A 13,952-nucleotide genomic window follows, 5' to 3' on the forward strand; every position below is an offset into this window, starting at 1 on the left:
GTCAGTGAAAACTCCAGCTAACAAAAAAAGTTCTCTAGCAATTAGGTTCTTTGTAGCCGAGCTATACTTGCTCAATTATAGGCTGTGAAAATAAGCATCTGATGGTATCTGTTGGCTTTGGCGTCAACTTTCGATTTGCACTGCCTTTTGGTGAGGTGGTTAACTCAAAGTAATCATGCGCCGTTTGAGCGGTATAAACCATAAGTTTCAAATTAGTCCGCACATTAGCTTTTGATTGGATAAGGCTTTGACCAACCTTTATTCCATTAGCATATATATTTTCTCTCACATAAAATTGATATCATTAACCTAAATACCAGCGGAAAATATGTTCATTGCTGGAGTATGCACCCTACACTGGCCTCGGGCACTAAATAGATCGGCACTAGCATGAAATGGCTGGGACCGTTGTTCAGGCGCTGGGATTTAAGAACTCCTCTAGTCTCAATAACCTCTGGCACCAAGAGAACTCCCTCTCACGAAATTCCTGATCTTTCAGTTGTCAGCTGTGATCTCCATCTAACACAGTAACTGCAAAGAGGACAAATAATGTCCAAGTCAATATTATGAATTTTCTGTTGTGGATTTTGAAAGAACGCTGTATTTATCAAGAGATAGGCCCACCAAGAAACACCAAACATGACACGGTAGATAATAACTGTTGTGGACATTAGCATGTTGCCTCCCAATGAGACACAGGGAAGGAGTCAGCTAGGAAAGAGTCTATAAACAGGACGACTTGAATTAGGAAAGATGAGTTAGAGATAGGATTAGGAAAGGTAAATTCGGAACAATGATGATAAGGAAAGTATAGTGCCTTGGATGTCAAGTTAGGAGGTATTATATATTTGTCGGTCATGTAAGTTATCGAATTAAGCAAGAACAATCAATCTAATCTCTCCCTAGTTTTCTCTCTTCTCAACCTATGTCTTCCCAACCCCTCGCAGCCACGCCGTCTGGCTATTTTCTGCACGGTAGTTATCCCCTTGTGGATCTAAGTCCACAACAATAACACAAAAGCATCACTGATAAACTTTCCAAAAACAATACATGAGAAAAAAAGCAGATAAAATGATCGGCAAGCATCTAAACTATGCCATGAATTTGAACAAGACCATTCAGGAAGAAGAGAAGTCCAAGAACCTGAATCTTGGATGTTCAGAAACAAACTGTCGGAAGATTCAACCAGTGGAATATTATTCCATCACAAAATAGAGGACCTACTGAAAAAATACTTTTTTTCGAAATAGGGGACGTGGCCCAGCCTCTGCATCAAAAAGATGCATACGGCTGCTTTATTACCTACTGAAAAAATACTTATCACACCTAAAGCACCTCAATTTGCCAAAGAAGTCGATCGACTCCCTAGAATGGAGGTATCGCGGTATCGGTGGGTCAAACAGTTGGCCTACTTTGCTCTTTAACTGTAGCAACATTCTTGCAGAGCAGCGACCAGCCATTTGGATAAAACAGTTGACAGAAACAGGCCAAGAACTTAACAACATACGAGAACCAACCTGAGGTTGGGTGGTTAGGAGGGTGGTTGTACCCCCAGCCCACCAGAGTTCAAATCCCAGGTTTGACATCTGTGTGTCTCATAAAGGCGGAATATTCATTCAGTGGGAGGCGACGTTCCCGTCGACAGCGAGGCGCATGTGGTGACTTCGTCAATTTCAAGATCCAATCCGCTAGCTCAGTCTTCCGGAGGTGCTCATAGGGGTAGGGTGTGCGTGTGTGCGTTCATAGGGGTGAGTGTATGCGCGTGTGTGGCATAGCGTTTGTCTGTGTTTCTCAAAAAAAAAAAAAAAACTTAACAACATACCTGTCAGCGCAGTTTAACACGTATTGAGAGCAAATGGTCATTTCCTGCCTGTGATGTCATACGGGCAATGCCCGCAGCAACTGAAGAGCGTGATTCCAGTGTGGGCTTTCCACATGCACAATCCGCTTCAACAGAGGCACTGCTCCAGCAGCAATTATTGCTGGGTGATTCTCTGGATCCATGCTTAGATTATACAAGACAGCGAGACTAGCTTCCAATACATCCCCTTCACTCTCTTCAAGCATTTTCACCAGTGGAAATATACCTCCAGCTGTGGCAACCGCTCTTGTGTATTCCATCACACCTCCAGATATTATCCTGTTCAGCTCTATTACAGCTTTTCTTTTCTTTTCAAAAGAAAATGAGGTCATCAGCTGCTCAACTAGCCTGGGAATAGTGTGGTAGATAGTTATCTCCATGCCTATACCACCAAAACTCCGATCAACCAAGCCATCCCTTGATTCTAGCTTAACGAGGCATTCTGTGATCCAATCCTTTGATTGTAGGGGGATATTGGACTTGAGCACGCTTCTTAACAGAATAACAATTTTCACAGTATTTATGCTGAGAACAAAAATATCAAAGTTCAATAACTTCGTCAGTAACCTCAGAGTTGCAGCCACAGCCTGACTGACTTCAATCACAAGAGTCGGAGGCTCGTCAAGATTTTCGGGACCACCTATTGTTCCTGTTATATAGTGATGAATATTATGTCACAAAAGTAGTCCATATGAGATGGCATTATTTTAGAGATTTTGAGTAAACACAATATCATTCATTTACACCAGTATATTTTTTTGTTTTACCATAATATTACTCGATAAATAATTTTAAGCAAAACATTCAGTATAAAAGCCACCTCTGATGCATCATTCTTACTAAAATACTATTTACGCTGTATCTACCTCAAAAAGTATCATGCGAGTTATCTGCACAGATCAATAACAAATAGCAAGTAAACGTCAATCAGGTTACAACACCAAAAGCAATAAGTGCACGATGACCATGATGTTAGCTGAACTGTAGCATGTACCGAAAGCATTATTCACTTACGCCAAATAAAATACTTCAGATGGCAATCCAAGCCAACAGCTTTCCTATGACAACATAAGCACCCTAATTTAGGCAGGTTGCAAAAGTGACTCTACCGTGGTATCTTTTGCTTGGTGTGAAAATTTATGTGCAGTAGATCTTTCAAATGAACTACTATCAACTCTCCTCCTTTTGATGATTTATTGCACTAGATTTAACCAGGGCCTGGATTCATCATTACTCTTGTCGATGGGTTATTGAACTCTTTACACGCACCATGCTTATCCACAAATTGCTTGGCACCTATTCCCCCCCCATCCCACAATATAAGACATTTCGGCAAGCTGTTTTAGCTTTATCAAAACGTCTTATATTGTGGGGCAGAGGGGGTACTAAAACTAAGAAAAGTCAGAACATTGCACCTAGACCATAGGGCATAACTCTTGGACAATTAAGTACTCAAACAAAACATTCTAACATAGAAATAAGTCAAAAATAAGTCATGTTTGCATCTCCATTTATAATTTTTGATGCAAAAATGAATCAAACTACTTACCACTAATAACCCCCATTTCCAGAACAGTTTCAATCACTGACGCAGTGCAAGAAGCAGTCATGGCAGTGGCATGTTGCTCAGAAACTGCTAAATGCTCCAGGACAGTAGCACATTTTGCTTGCAAGCTTGGAGATGATTCCTTTAGAACTTTGGTTAAGCGTGAGATGACGTCAAAGTCAAAGATTGACTCGCTACAAACGAAAAAATCAGGAGTAAATGTTGTTGACAACATTAGTAGATGATATACAACACATATCAGGAAATCCACGTAGATGATAAAATCAATTGTTCGTACTTTCTGGATAAAAATAATGATAGAATTATATGAATTCAAACTTTTCCAAGGAGGCTATTGAATCACATGCATCCTTCAGTTCAACCAAGAGTCCGAACTGATGGAGAAGGGCAGGGAATATATTCTCAACCCCCCACCCCCTCACGTCTAGGCTCTACCGGAGCCTTAGACTGGGATCGATGTAGGCTGTAATTTCATTAATAGCGTGTTGGCCAGGTCCTGAACTCCAGACCTATTGGTCACGATACCATATTGAATTGGATGCACTAACCACTTTAACCAAAAGTGTGAAGTGATGGAGAAACACAGGGGATATATTTCAACACCCCTCTCACATCCAGGCTCCAGCAGACCTTAGAGATGGGATCGGTGCATTAATAGTGCATTGGTCGGGTCTTCAACTGAAGCCCAAAAGTTTGAACTTCAAAACTAAGAGAAAGGGCTGGACATTATACTCCAATAGAGACGACTTCTCCACCAACAAGTAGTAAACCCCCCATCCATAGATAAGATACTTCATTTTACAAAATATTCCCATCCTTAGCTAAATGGCATTTAGTACTAAGAAATTACTATTTTTGTAGGATTAGAAGGTGAATAAACCCCAAATCAGGACTATGTATTGCTGAAATGCCCTGGTTGATGAAATATATGGATAGGCTAACAAGTATTATGACATCAACTAAGGTCTGAAAGCATGAATAGTCCATTTCATTTGTATCTCAAGACACCAGAGCTTGACCTCGATTTCAGGAGTACTGTTGACAAAAGTAATATGAGTAGGATTGTTATCTTATATAGATTCTTCATGTGTGCATGAAGCGAAGACAGCACTTACTTACAGATAGAGGGGTAAAAACTAACAGATTTGTTGTGAACTTTGTAAATAAATGGTATTCAGGAATGTCAAAAAGATCAAAACGAACCTAGCCATCTCGTCTTGTTTCAATGATTTGTAAAATGTTCCACTGATCCCACCATCTACATTACCTTGACTGCGCTTTTCATCATTCACTGTATCCTCAGATCCAGTACTAGCACTGTGATCTGGCTGATAAATTCGAAACAATGTAATTCAGGTTAGGTAAAGCACAATAAAGTACAATTGACAAATTGAGAAGCTTAATTCACCTCAGCAATCATACTGGTCTCCATATTGAGTACTCGACGAAGTATATCGATCATCTGCATCACAGCTGTTCAGTTAGCACCTGCCAATACACAGGAAACTTAGAAAATTAAACAGACAATTAAAAGTTGTGACCTTCTCCAGTTGTTCTACTGGCGTATCTGGATCCTTCACTACATTTGCAAGCAATTCTAGACCAGCTTCTCCTCTGATCTTCTCACAAACTTTGGAACTACAAAAGAAAATGAGAAAATAAAGAAACACTGATTCTAGTTGGAGAAATATAGGTAATGCACTAACGCATAATCATAAACCTTTCAAAATTTTGTAGAAACAATAGTTGAGCATGTTGAACTCGTATCAGGGCTATATGCTATCTGGTAGCCGGTAGCCGGTAGCCGGTATAGCGGCACAGTCTGCTATAAAATGCTTCACTGCTATAGTGCTATACTATATCTTCTATGGAAAACATTCACCACTACAGGTTATGTAAGACACTTGACTTATGAATTTTTCTTTGGTTTGGTGGATGCTTAGGGCTTAGGAAAGGTGAAAGTTGTGGCGAGCTTTATGCAGGTACACACCTTATCTCTGCCATCCATTGAGAACTGAGCGCTGGCTCAGTGGCAGGAGTTCAAGGTGCTGAACCCGCCCATCCTGAGTTTGAATCCAGCGCAAAGCGCGGACTCCTTAGGGGTGCTATTCGTCCTAAAAATGCATGGAAAGGTTCATATCCTATCTAACAACGTATAGCCAAGGGAGGGGTCATTCCAATGTTGGTAAACATTTATCTCTGCCATCCATTGTTTTTTGAGATATAAAAAACGCTGTGTAGGAAAAGGTCTTACGTCTTCCAGTGCAAAGTTGCAAGTGGAGATTAAAATCTACCCCTTCATTTGAAAAGGTTAGTTTGGTCTATTTTTAGCCCTGCACAGTTCACAGGCCATCCCAAGGATTACAGCCATGAAAACAACAGGCTTTATGTCATAGTCGGCAATTGACAACTGGGCCGAATCTTGTGTTCAATTTTACCACTCGTGCAGTACATTCCAGGAGAGGACTCTCCGTGTGAAACTGACCATGCTGAGTTGCTCGTGATGACCTAGCACACTGTGGTCGCCACGTCACAACAATAACACACTGCCACCAAGCAATCTGAAGGGAGTATTGGAGTGCGTCATACACCCCCCTTGGAAATGATGAGATGGCCCTCGTGGATAGGGAATGAGACAGCACCGAGGAGTGGTTTAGGCAGCCATCGTGATTGCAAGAAGGCGCTAGTGATTAGCAAGCAAGTTAAAGGACACAATTAGCCTTCATTAAGTAGATTTACGATAACGTAAACCTTTTTGTAGGGGTAGTGCCGAAGCAAAACTCCTCACTTATTAATCCGAATAAAGCATTGGCAATTACTAGACGAATATCGTTTAATCTCAGCAATCCTACCCCTAATCCTGAACAGGTATCGTTTAATCTCAGTCGTCCTTGTGTTTCACTCAAGAAAACGTTTCAGCCTTGGGGGTCTATGGAAGCACAAGCCATAATGTTATGGTGTTATTTGGTTACTGGTTAGATAAGGTCCCTAGGCTTGGTAGAGGTGCCTTGACTCAAGTGTAGCAATGGTGCCTTCACAGCAGCAGCACCACATGGCAGGGAGAGTAGACAGTAAAACTTCAATAAATACGTTTTGGTATAAAACTGGATGTGTGCAAAGCACCGCCCACCTAACAGTCCATCTGCTATTTAAAGATAGTGAAGATCACCTTTCTAACACAAAAATCAATTTAATGCCCCTGGATACACCTACAAAGAGCTAGTATCTTTAGAAACTTCTTTACATGGTATCCACTGAGTTACACTCAGTTTGGGTTTTAACCTGATATTTGATCTGTTAGATACGATGTACACAGACATATATGTAAAATCTAGGCAGATATCTATACAACTGAATAACTGAACTCACAAAATTAGTTAATTAGTCAACAGTCTAACCTATATGAAAACATAGCAATGTGTTGAAGTCGCAACACCCAAAACAAATGGATGGATTTCATATGTAAGCTGTACTCTAATCAATACTCCCTCCGTTCCATATTAGTTGTCGCTGATTTAGTGCAACTTTTTTACTAAATCACCGACAACTAATATGGAACAGAGGGGGTATTATTTTATATCATTGCTGCAAACATGTTTGATTTTGAATAGAGAGAAGACAATAATACCTGACACTTAGTTTTTCCAATGCATAAGCAGTTGCTTCTCTAACAGGTAGATCACTATGCACCAGCAACTGAAGTAAAGGTTTAACCGCCCCAGCTTCCTTGAATGAAGTGCGCATGTGTTCATTTACTGATGCATTACCAATTGCATTAGCAGCCTTTGCAATTGCAGAGACATCTTCAAGACCAATGATTAAAACTAGCCGTGCAACACCATCTACCCATGGTAAGATGGTATAGAGATCATTCCTTTGAGTTTCAGATTGTCCTTTCCCTTCATTGTCCAACTCAATAGCTCCAACACGTGCAAGAAATTGTTGATTAGAACGCCCTATCATAGCGTTAACTTTAGCTTCATCTGGTTCAGTTTTCTTCTCACTGACACTCAGGCCAAGAAGCAACTCGGTTGCACCATATTTTGAAGGCCGAGAGCTCCGCTGAATTTCAGAACCGTCAGGAAAAGAGGGCCATGAATGAGGTTGAGATCTGAAGGCTTTATATGCAGAAGAGCCTACCAGAGGAACCCGGACTAGACCCTCCTCTACTATAAGGGCATGGTAATTATCATCCGCGGATAGTTCCAATAAGGAACTTCTAGCTTCCTTTCTGACAATTTTATAATCATCTTCTTTGGTTTGCAAAAGATGAACCTAAGAACAGCTCCAAGATTAATCAAAGGAATGCTAGTAAGGATATCTAAGCAAATGATATCAGGAGAATGTAATCCAAATAGACAAGCACTTGGTATTTAGCATGAAAGACTAAAAATATTAATTAACTAATGACAGTTGCCAATGCAGCACATGGAAAATTGATATCTAGCAAGAAGAGAAATTTATGCTAATAATTCATAGAATCGAGAATTCAACACCATGCTTGTGCAAAGATAATATGTACTTTTATGATACTCAGATCTATGTAAGTGCAGAACAGGTTCACATAACACTGCTACACATGCGACAATTTAGGCCTAAATACTCAGATAAAACAAATTATAAACAGTTCATCAGGAATAACATGGTATTGCAATGCCATGAAGCTTACTAGTTTGTCATGGCAATAGATATTCATCTTCCACTTAAGTTTACCTCCCCATAGCTTGGAAAAAACTCAATTCATGTGCTACAAAACATGAAGTGAACTGTATTTTTGTTCACAAGGTTGACTTGAGATTTTCTTTAAGATGGAGTACCAATATCTCATATTAAAATAATATTAAGACTTCTTCATTACAGAGTTCAGAGCATTTAACAAGACAAACTATAACAACATCATTGATGAAATACGGTGTAGATAGTTCCTGCAGAGTTAACTTAATGCAAACATGTGTGAACATGACTTGTTTGTTTAACAGAAAAAAAAAAGAACTACAACTTACCAGTTTCGGAATTACGCCTGCTTCGACCAGATCTCCATGATAAGGGTGACTTAAAGTTAAATTTGATATGATACCAGAAGCAGCCTCTTTGACTTTTATATCTTCATCATCTAGGAACCTTACAATCGGTATTAGCATATCACTCCCTAAAATCTTGTACCGCAGATTTTCATCAGTGGAGAAGTTCCAAATGGTACACAGACACTGCTCCTTTATCTGGAAAAGAATATATGCCTGGATAAGTCATAAGGTAATTCAAGATTCTTTCAAAATGAAAATTTTCTGCCTAGCTATCCATTGTTACCATCTACCAAGCAAAGCCAGAAATGGACTGAGCTGTATCTTTTTGCAGCTAATGTGACGGAAGGAGAAAATCTTCGATCGCTGGTGGTTATGTTTGCAGTTACCTCTGGGGTTATCGTAGATTTAAGGAGCCGGCTAAATATTTCTTCCATTGCTCCACTCTCAATTGCCACATCTCTATATAACTTCACTGAAGTTATATTATGCAAAAGGCCTGCTGCTGCTTCACAAGCACGAATGGACTCTGACTTCAGGAGGCCGATGATGAGGGTGATACAACCTGGGAACTGCATGATCTCATCGATGCACTTCTGCCCACCAAGGGAGTAATGCCGGAGTGTGCAAATAGCATGTTCCCTGTCAAGGGCGTCATTGTCCAAGCCAAGCATTCGAACAAAGAGACCAACATATGCAGATCCTGAGCTTGCGGTGCTCTCAGAACTACCAACATCCTAACAGAAGCAAGGAAGATTTCTTTGATGTTTCAAACCACAATAACTCCAAATGAAAGTGTATGCAGAGAAAGTTCGTGGTGAAGATTAAACATTGGTAACTGCTTAAAAAGTACAGGGACATACATGAGAACACCAAGATGCTAACACAGAAGACTACAGGAGGGCTAAATTTTAGTTGTTCGCGTACTTCAACCCACAAGCTCAATCAAGAATCATAAAGCAGGGTTATCTCACATATATAATAGCCATCTCATGCCATTAGAACTGAACAATAATTCCCATACAATCACTTGTGTTCAGTGCTCTCACAAGGAATATTTTGCTTTGGGAAGGCGGTAGAGGTAGAGGATGAGTATAAAATCCTTTTTGGGTGCGATATTGGGACGTTACCATTCAGATATTTGGGAATACCAATTCATTTCCGTAAACTTAAGAATGGAGAGTGGAAACCTGTTGAAGATCGTTTTGAGAAAAAGCTGAGTAGTTGGATTGGCAAGATGTTATCATATGGGGATCGCTTAGTACTCATTAATTCTGTCCTAACTAGTTTACCGATGTTTATGCTCTCATTTCTGGCATTACCCAAAGGGGTTAGAAAGAGCTTAGATTTTTTTAGATCGCAATCTTTTTGGCAAAGCGATGGGCATAAGAAGAGATATAGACTCACCAAATGGGATATTATCTGTAGACCTAAGGATCAAGGAGGGTTAGGAGTGGAGGTGTTAGAGTTAAAAAACAGAAGCCTACTAAGTAAATGGTTATATAAACTTATCAATGAGGATGGCATATGGCAGGAGCTGCTACACAAGAAATATTTGAATTCTAAATCTCTATCTCAGGTTACAGCAAAACCTACTGACTCTCCTTTCTGGAAGGGTTTAATGAATGTCAAAGATGACTTTTTTTCGAGAGGATCTTTCGTGGTTGGCAATGGCTTGGGTACACGTTTTTGGGAGGACAAATGGTTAGGGGATATGACACTAGCTGAGGAATATCCAACTCTGTACAACATAGTGTATCACAAAAATGTTACTGTCAATAGTGTTATGAATAGTACTCCAACGAACATAGGTTTTAGGAGGACTTTGAACCCACTAATTGGGACAGATGGGGACAGCGTGTATCGCGTTTAATAGCAGTACAACTAACTGAGCAAGACAATGTTTTCAAATGGGGTTTAACGCTAACTGGTATCTTTTCGGTGAAGACAATGTATTTGGATCTGCTTAATGGACATATTGTTTTTCTAAAGAAGTATATTTGGAAAATAAAAGTATCCCTGAAAATTAAAATTATTATGTGGTTCCTTCATAAGGGAGTAATTCTTACAAAAGATAACTTAGCTAAAAGAAACTGGAATGGTTGCGACAAATGTGTTTTCTGTGATAAAAAAGGAAACAATTCAACATCTATTTTTTTCGCGTCCATTTGCCAAGATGATCTGGAGAATCGTTTTCCTGTCTTTTAATATGCCCCCTCCAACAAATATAACAAATTTGTTTGGGAATTGGCTTAATGGAGTACCAAAGAAAGAAAAAGGCCATATTCGAGTTGGTATTTGTGCTATGCTTTGGGCAATATGGAGGGTTCGGAATGACTTTATCTTTAATAAAAAAAAGTTTTCCATCATTTTTGCAGGTAATTCCTTTGGCCACTCACTGGCCCATATGTGGTCCTTCCTACAGCCGGTGGAAGAGTGTCTGGCTTTGGATACTAGGTGCAACTGGTCGGTGACGGTAGCACAGGATTTCTACAGCCGGTGCGGCTGGAGTGCTGATAGGTGGCTGACATGATGTTGCAAAGGCTCTTCATGTCTCTGGCTTTTTTCTTTTGGCTCATCTTTGTTGAGACGTTATGTGATCCATGAGATGTTTTTGTAATACTCTGAATAATTTTCCTTTAAAGTAATAAAGAGGCCATATGCATCTATTGATGCGGGGTTCTCCCTTTGTAAAAAAAACAAGGATTTGACACGAAATGAATTATATGCAGATATGGAGCATTTATTACTATTACTTTGATACCAAGTAACCCTCAAAATTCAGAAAATAAGAGAAATTAAAATTACATATACTATGGAAAAGGGAAAATGTTGCTTGCGAATTTACTGGACAATAACTTCATTCGAAAAAAAGAGAGGATAATAACTAGAGCTAGTTCATCGATAACAACTCTCCTCCAGCCCGTTCAAAGAGTTATTTCAAATCATACAAACAGATATGTCACAAAGCTACATGTCACTGTTCGATCCAGGTCAAGGTCGCCAAGTTTGTGGCTACAGCCTGAACTGGCACCCATGAATACTACACTATACTAGTAGCAATAAGCGTTGCAAGCAAGTGAGGAGCTTTTTTTTTGATAAAGGGAACATATTAATATCAAAAGATACCAATTACACCCAGCCTCTGCAACAACGTCCCACCCTAATGGCAGTACGGATGCACACAGCCAAAGAAGAGTAAAGAAAACTAAGAAATAAAAGTCCCGCTACAGCCTTCTAGACCTAGCAACAGCAATACAACCACCACCGTGACAACACCTGAAGTACAGACTCTCCAAAAGTGACGCCTCCAAGAAGGAAACAGTGCACCAGCGCCGTCGTCGCCCGACCAAAGGTCTTAGGTTTTCACCCCAAAGATAGTCCCCACTCTCAAAACAATGCCTCCAACAAGAACATTGTTAGGCACAATCAGTTAAGGTTAAGGCCAGACCTTGGGTTTTCACCCTGAGAGGTAAGACTCTGAACTTCCCCTGTGCTGCCGCCCTCACATGCATACCACTAGTGCAGAGCCTGGAACGCCAAGCAGATCCCTCAGCATCACGGAGAGTCGAACCTCCTTTAGCCAGTCCACCAATCCGGCCTTCATGATATTCCTTCTTCTGATTTCACCATGGACCAAAAAGTCACCTGGTGTCAACACAGAATAGAGCTTCGCGCCGCTCCCTCCGAAACCAAACGGTCGGAATAAAACATGGGTGCACGCGACCGAATACCACCCGATCCAGCAAAAGATGCATTGTTCCATTCGCCAGCGGAGCTTTCCGGAACTCATCTCTCCAGCCAGATCAAAGCAAACTGAACTCTGGAAGATCTTCATCCTTGCATGCGAGAAACCCGAGGACCGCCACCAAAAACAAAGCAAGATCAGCAGCCCCCACGCCGCCAATCCCTCTTGCCGGATCACCATGGAAGAGGACAGTGACGCGGATCATGCGTACCGCCGCCGAACCGTTACCGGGGGCGGAGGCCGCCACCGCTCCACCGGCAGCGGCAGCGGCGGAGGGCAACGGACAGCGGGTGGCTGTGGGCGCGGGGGGAGGAGGAGCCTCCGGCGGGAGAGGGAGGCGGCGGGTTAGGGTTTTTCTAACCCAAACTCACGTGGCATTGCCCCTGATGTGGATGTGTGAGCTTTTCAACAAAAAATGAAGGGTTAGGGCCAAGTAGCAAGTGAGGAGCTAACCACAGCTCCTTCAGGATAAATGAAATGTGAAACTCTTAGTAGCGCATATGGATAAATGCCTTGAAGGGATATTGTAAGATGACGAGAGCTTTACCTGTCCAGCGCCACCATCAGCGGAGGCGAATGCGCTGGCCAGGAGGCGACCGCGAGAGCGGCCGGCGGCGGCTAAAGAAGGGAGGCGGCGGAGGTGCAGGAGGACACCGTGGTGGTGACGGTGGTAGCACCCGAGGCTGGAGACTGCGGGAGAGGCGTGCTTCGTCGGTGAGGTGGCGGCGAGGGCTGGAAGCATGGCGAGAGTTCTGGAGACCGGAGCAAGCGAGTGTCGCGTCGTGTGGTGAGGATAGGGAGAGGATTGGGAATTTGGGATCTGGAAGGGCTTTTTTTTTTTTTTTGCGAAACACATTGGAAGGGCTTTTTCTGGAGCAGTTTCGTGGGCTTCACGGTACACTGCTATTTCTCTAAACCGGTCCTAAAAGATCCGGCACTCTCCGAGACTCTCAGTGCTCTAAAATTCTTTCTTTTTTTAGTCTAAACAGTGGGTTTTCTCACTGTATATTTTTTATTAATAAAATAGAAAAGTTCAAACTTACTATAAAGAGAGTGTAGCAACTTAAAAGAGCAAAAGCACTCCATAGGAGAAGAAAGAAGGACTCCCAGGATCCCTTATAGGATTTCCTTTTTGCCTTATGAATAATGAGGGCCATTTTATCTTTGAATTTCTTGCGACATCTATAGATGCTTGGTGAAACCGACTTGAAGATGGAATCATTTCTGGTGGTCCAAATTTCTCACGTGATGAGCATGATAATTTCCATGAAATAAAGGCTTCGCAATGGCAGTCTTGAGGCTCAATATCGTCTCTTGGAAATTCAAGGGGGTCCTGGGCTGTAAAGATCATGTAGGGCATAAATATTGTCAGTAAAGGGTAGCAAAAGGGTATTGGAAAAACAAGTGGTCTCTGGTCTCAAGATGCGACCCACACATGACATAGGAGTAACCATCTAGGAGGAAATTCTTTCTCTGGAGCATGGCTCTAGTATTAAGCCTATTATGTGTGAGCAACCAAAAGAACACCTTATGCTTTTGCTAGCAGCAGCCCTCCCACATCCATTTTAAAGCAGGGATAGCATCATTACCTTATAAAGTTGGGGGACCTTATATGATTTGCTGGAATCAAAGATGGACCAAGAATCATAAACATAACGAGGTAACAAATTCTGCAGCATAGTTTGAAAGAGATTCAGCTGAACCATGGCTTCTTCAAACATTGGGAGATGAAATAATTCAGTAATTCTGAAGTTT

General features: G+C 41.4%; 1 protein-coding gene across 3 annotated transcripts; it reads right to left on the reverse strand.

The window, feature by feature from the left end:
- Nucleotides 1-229: 229 nt before the first annotated feature.
- Nucleotides 230-13,009, reverse strand: LOC124660767. Of its 3 annotated transcripts, XM_047198596.1 has the most exons (11): nucleotides 12,745-13,009; nucleotides 8,839-9,186; nucleotides 8,432-8,647; nucleotides 7,569-7,703; nucleotides 7,057-7,490; nucleotides 4,970-5,066; nucleotides 4,837-4,890; nucleotides 4,632-4,756; nucleotides 3,411-3,601; nucleotides 1,823-2,510; nucleotides 230-531 (listed from the first exon to the last, which is right to left on the reverse strand). In XM_047198596.1, exons 1-10 carry the CDS (start codon nucleotides 12,937-12,939, stop codon nucleotides 1,879-1,881), a joined length of 2,427 nt encoding a protein of 808 aa, XP_047054552.1. In that variant the 5' UTR covers nucleotides 12,940-13,009; the 3' UTR covers nucleotides 230-531; nucleotides 1,823-1,878. The 3 variants fall into 3 exon arrangements, with proteins under 3 accessions (XP_047054552.1, XP_047054550.1, XP_047054551.1); XM_047198594.1 differs by having other exon boundaries at nucleotides 7,057-7,703; XM_047198595.1 differs by lacking the exon at nucleotides 230-531 and adding an exon at nucleotides 631-723 and having other exon boundaries at nucleotides 7,057-7,703.
- Between the last annotated feature and the right edge of the window lie 943 nt (nucleotides 13,010-13,952).

This window comes from Lolium rigidum, chromosome 6, assembly GCF_022539505.1.
Source record: "Lolium rigidum isolate FL_2022 chromosome 6, APGP_CSIRO_Lrig_0.1, whole genome shotgun sequence".
Lineage (NCBI taxonomy): Eukaryota > Viridiplantae > Streptophyta > Magnoliopsida > Poales > Poaceae > Lolium > Lolium rigidum.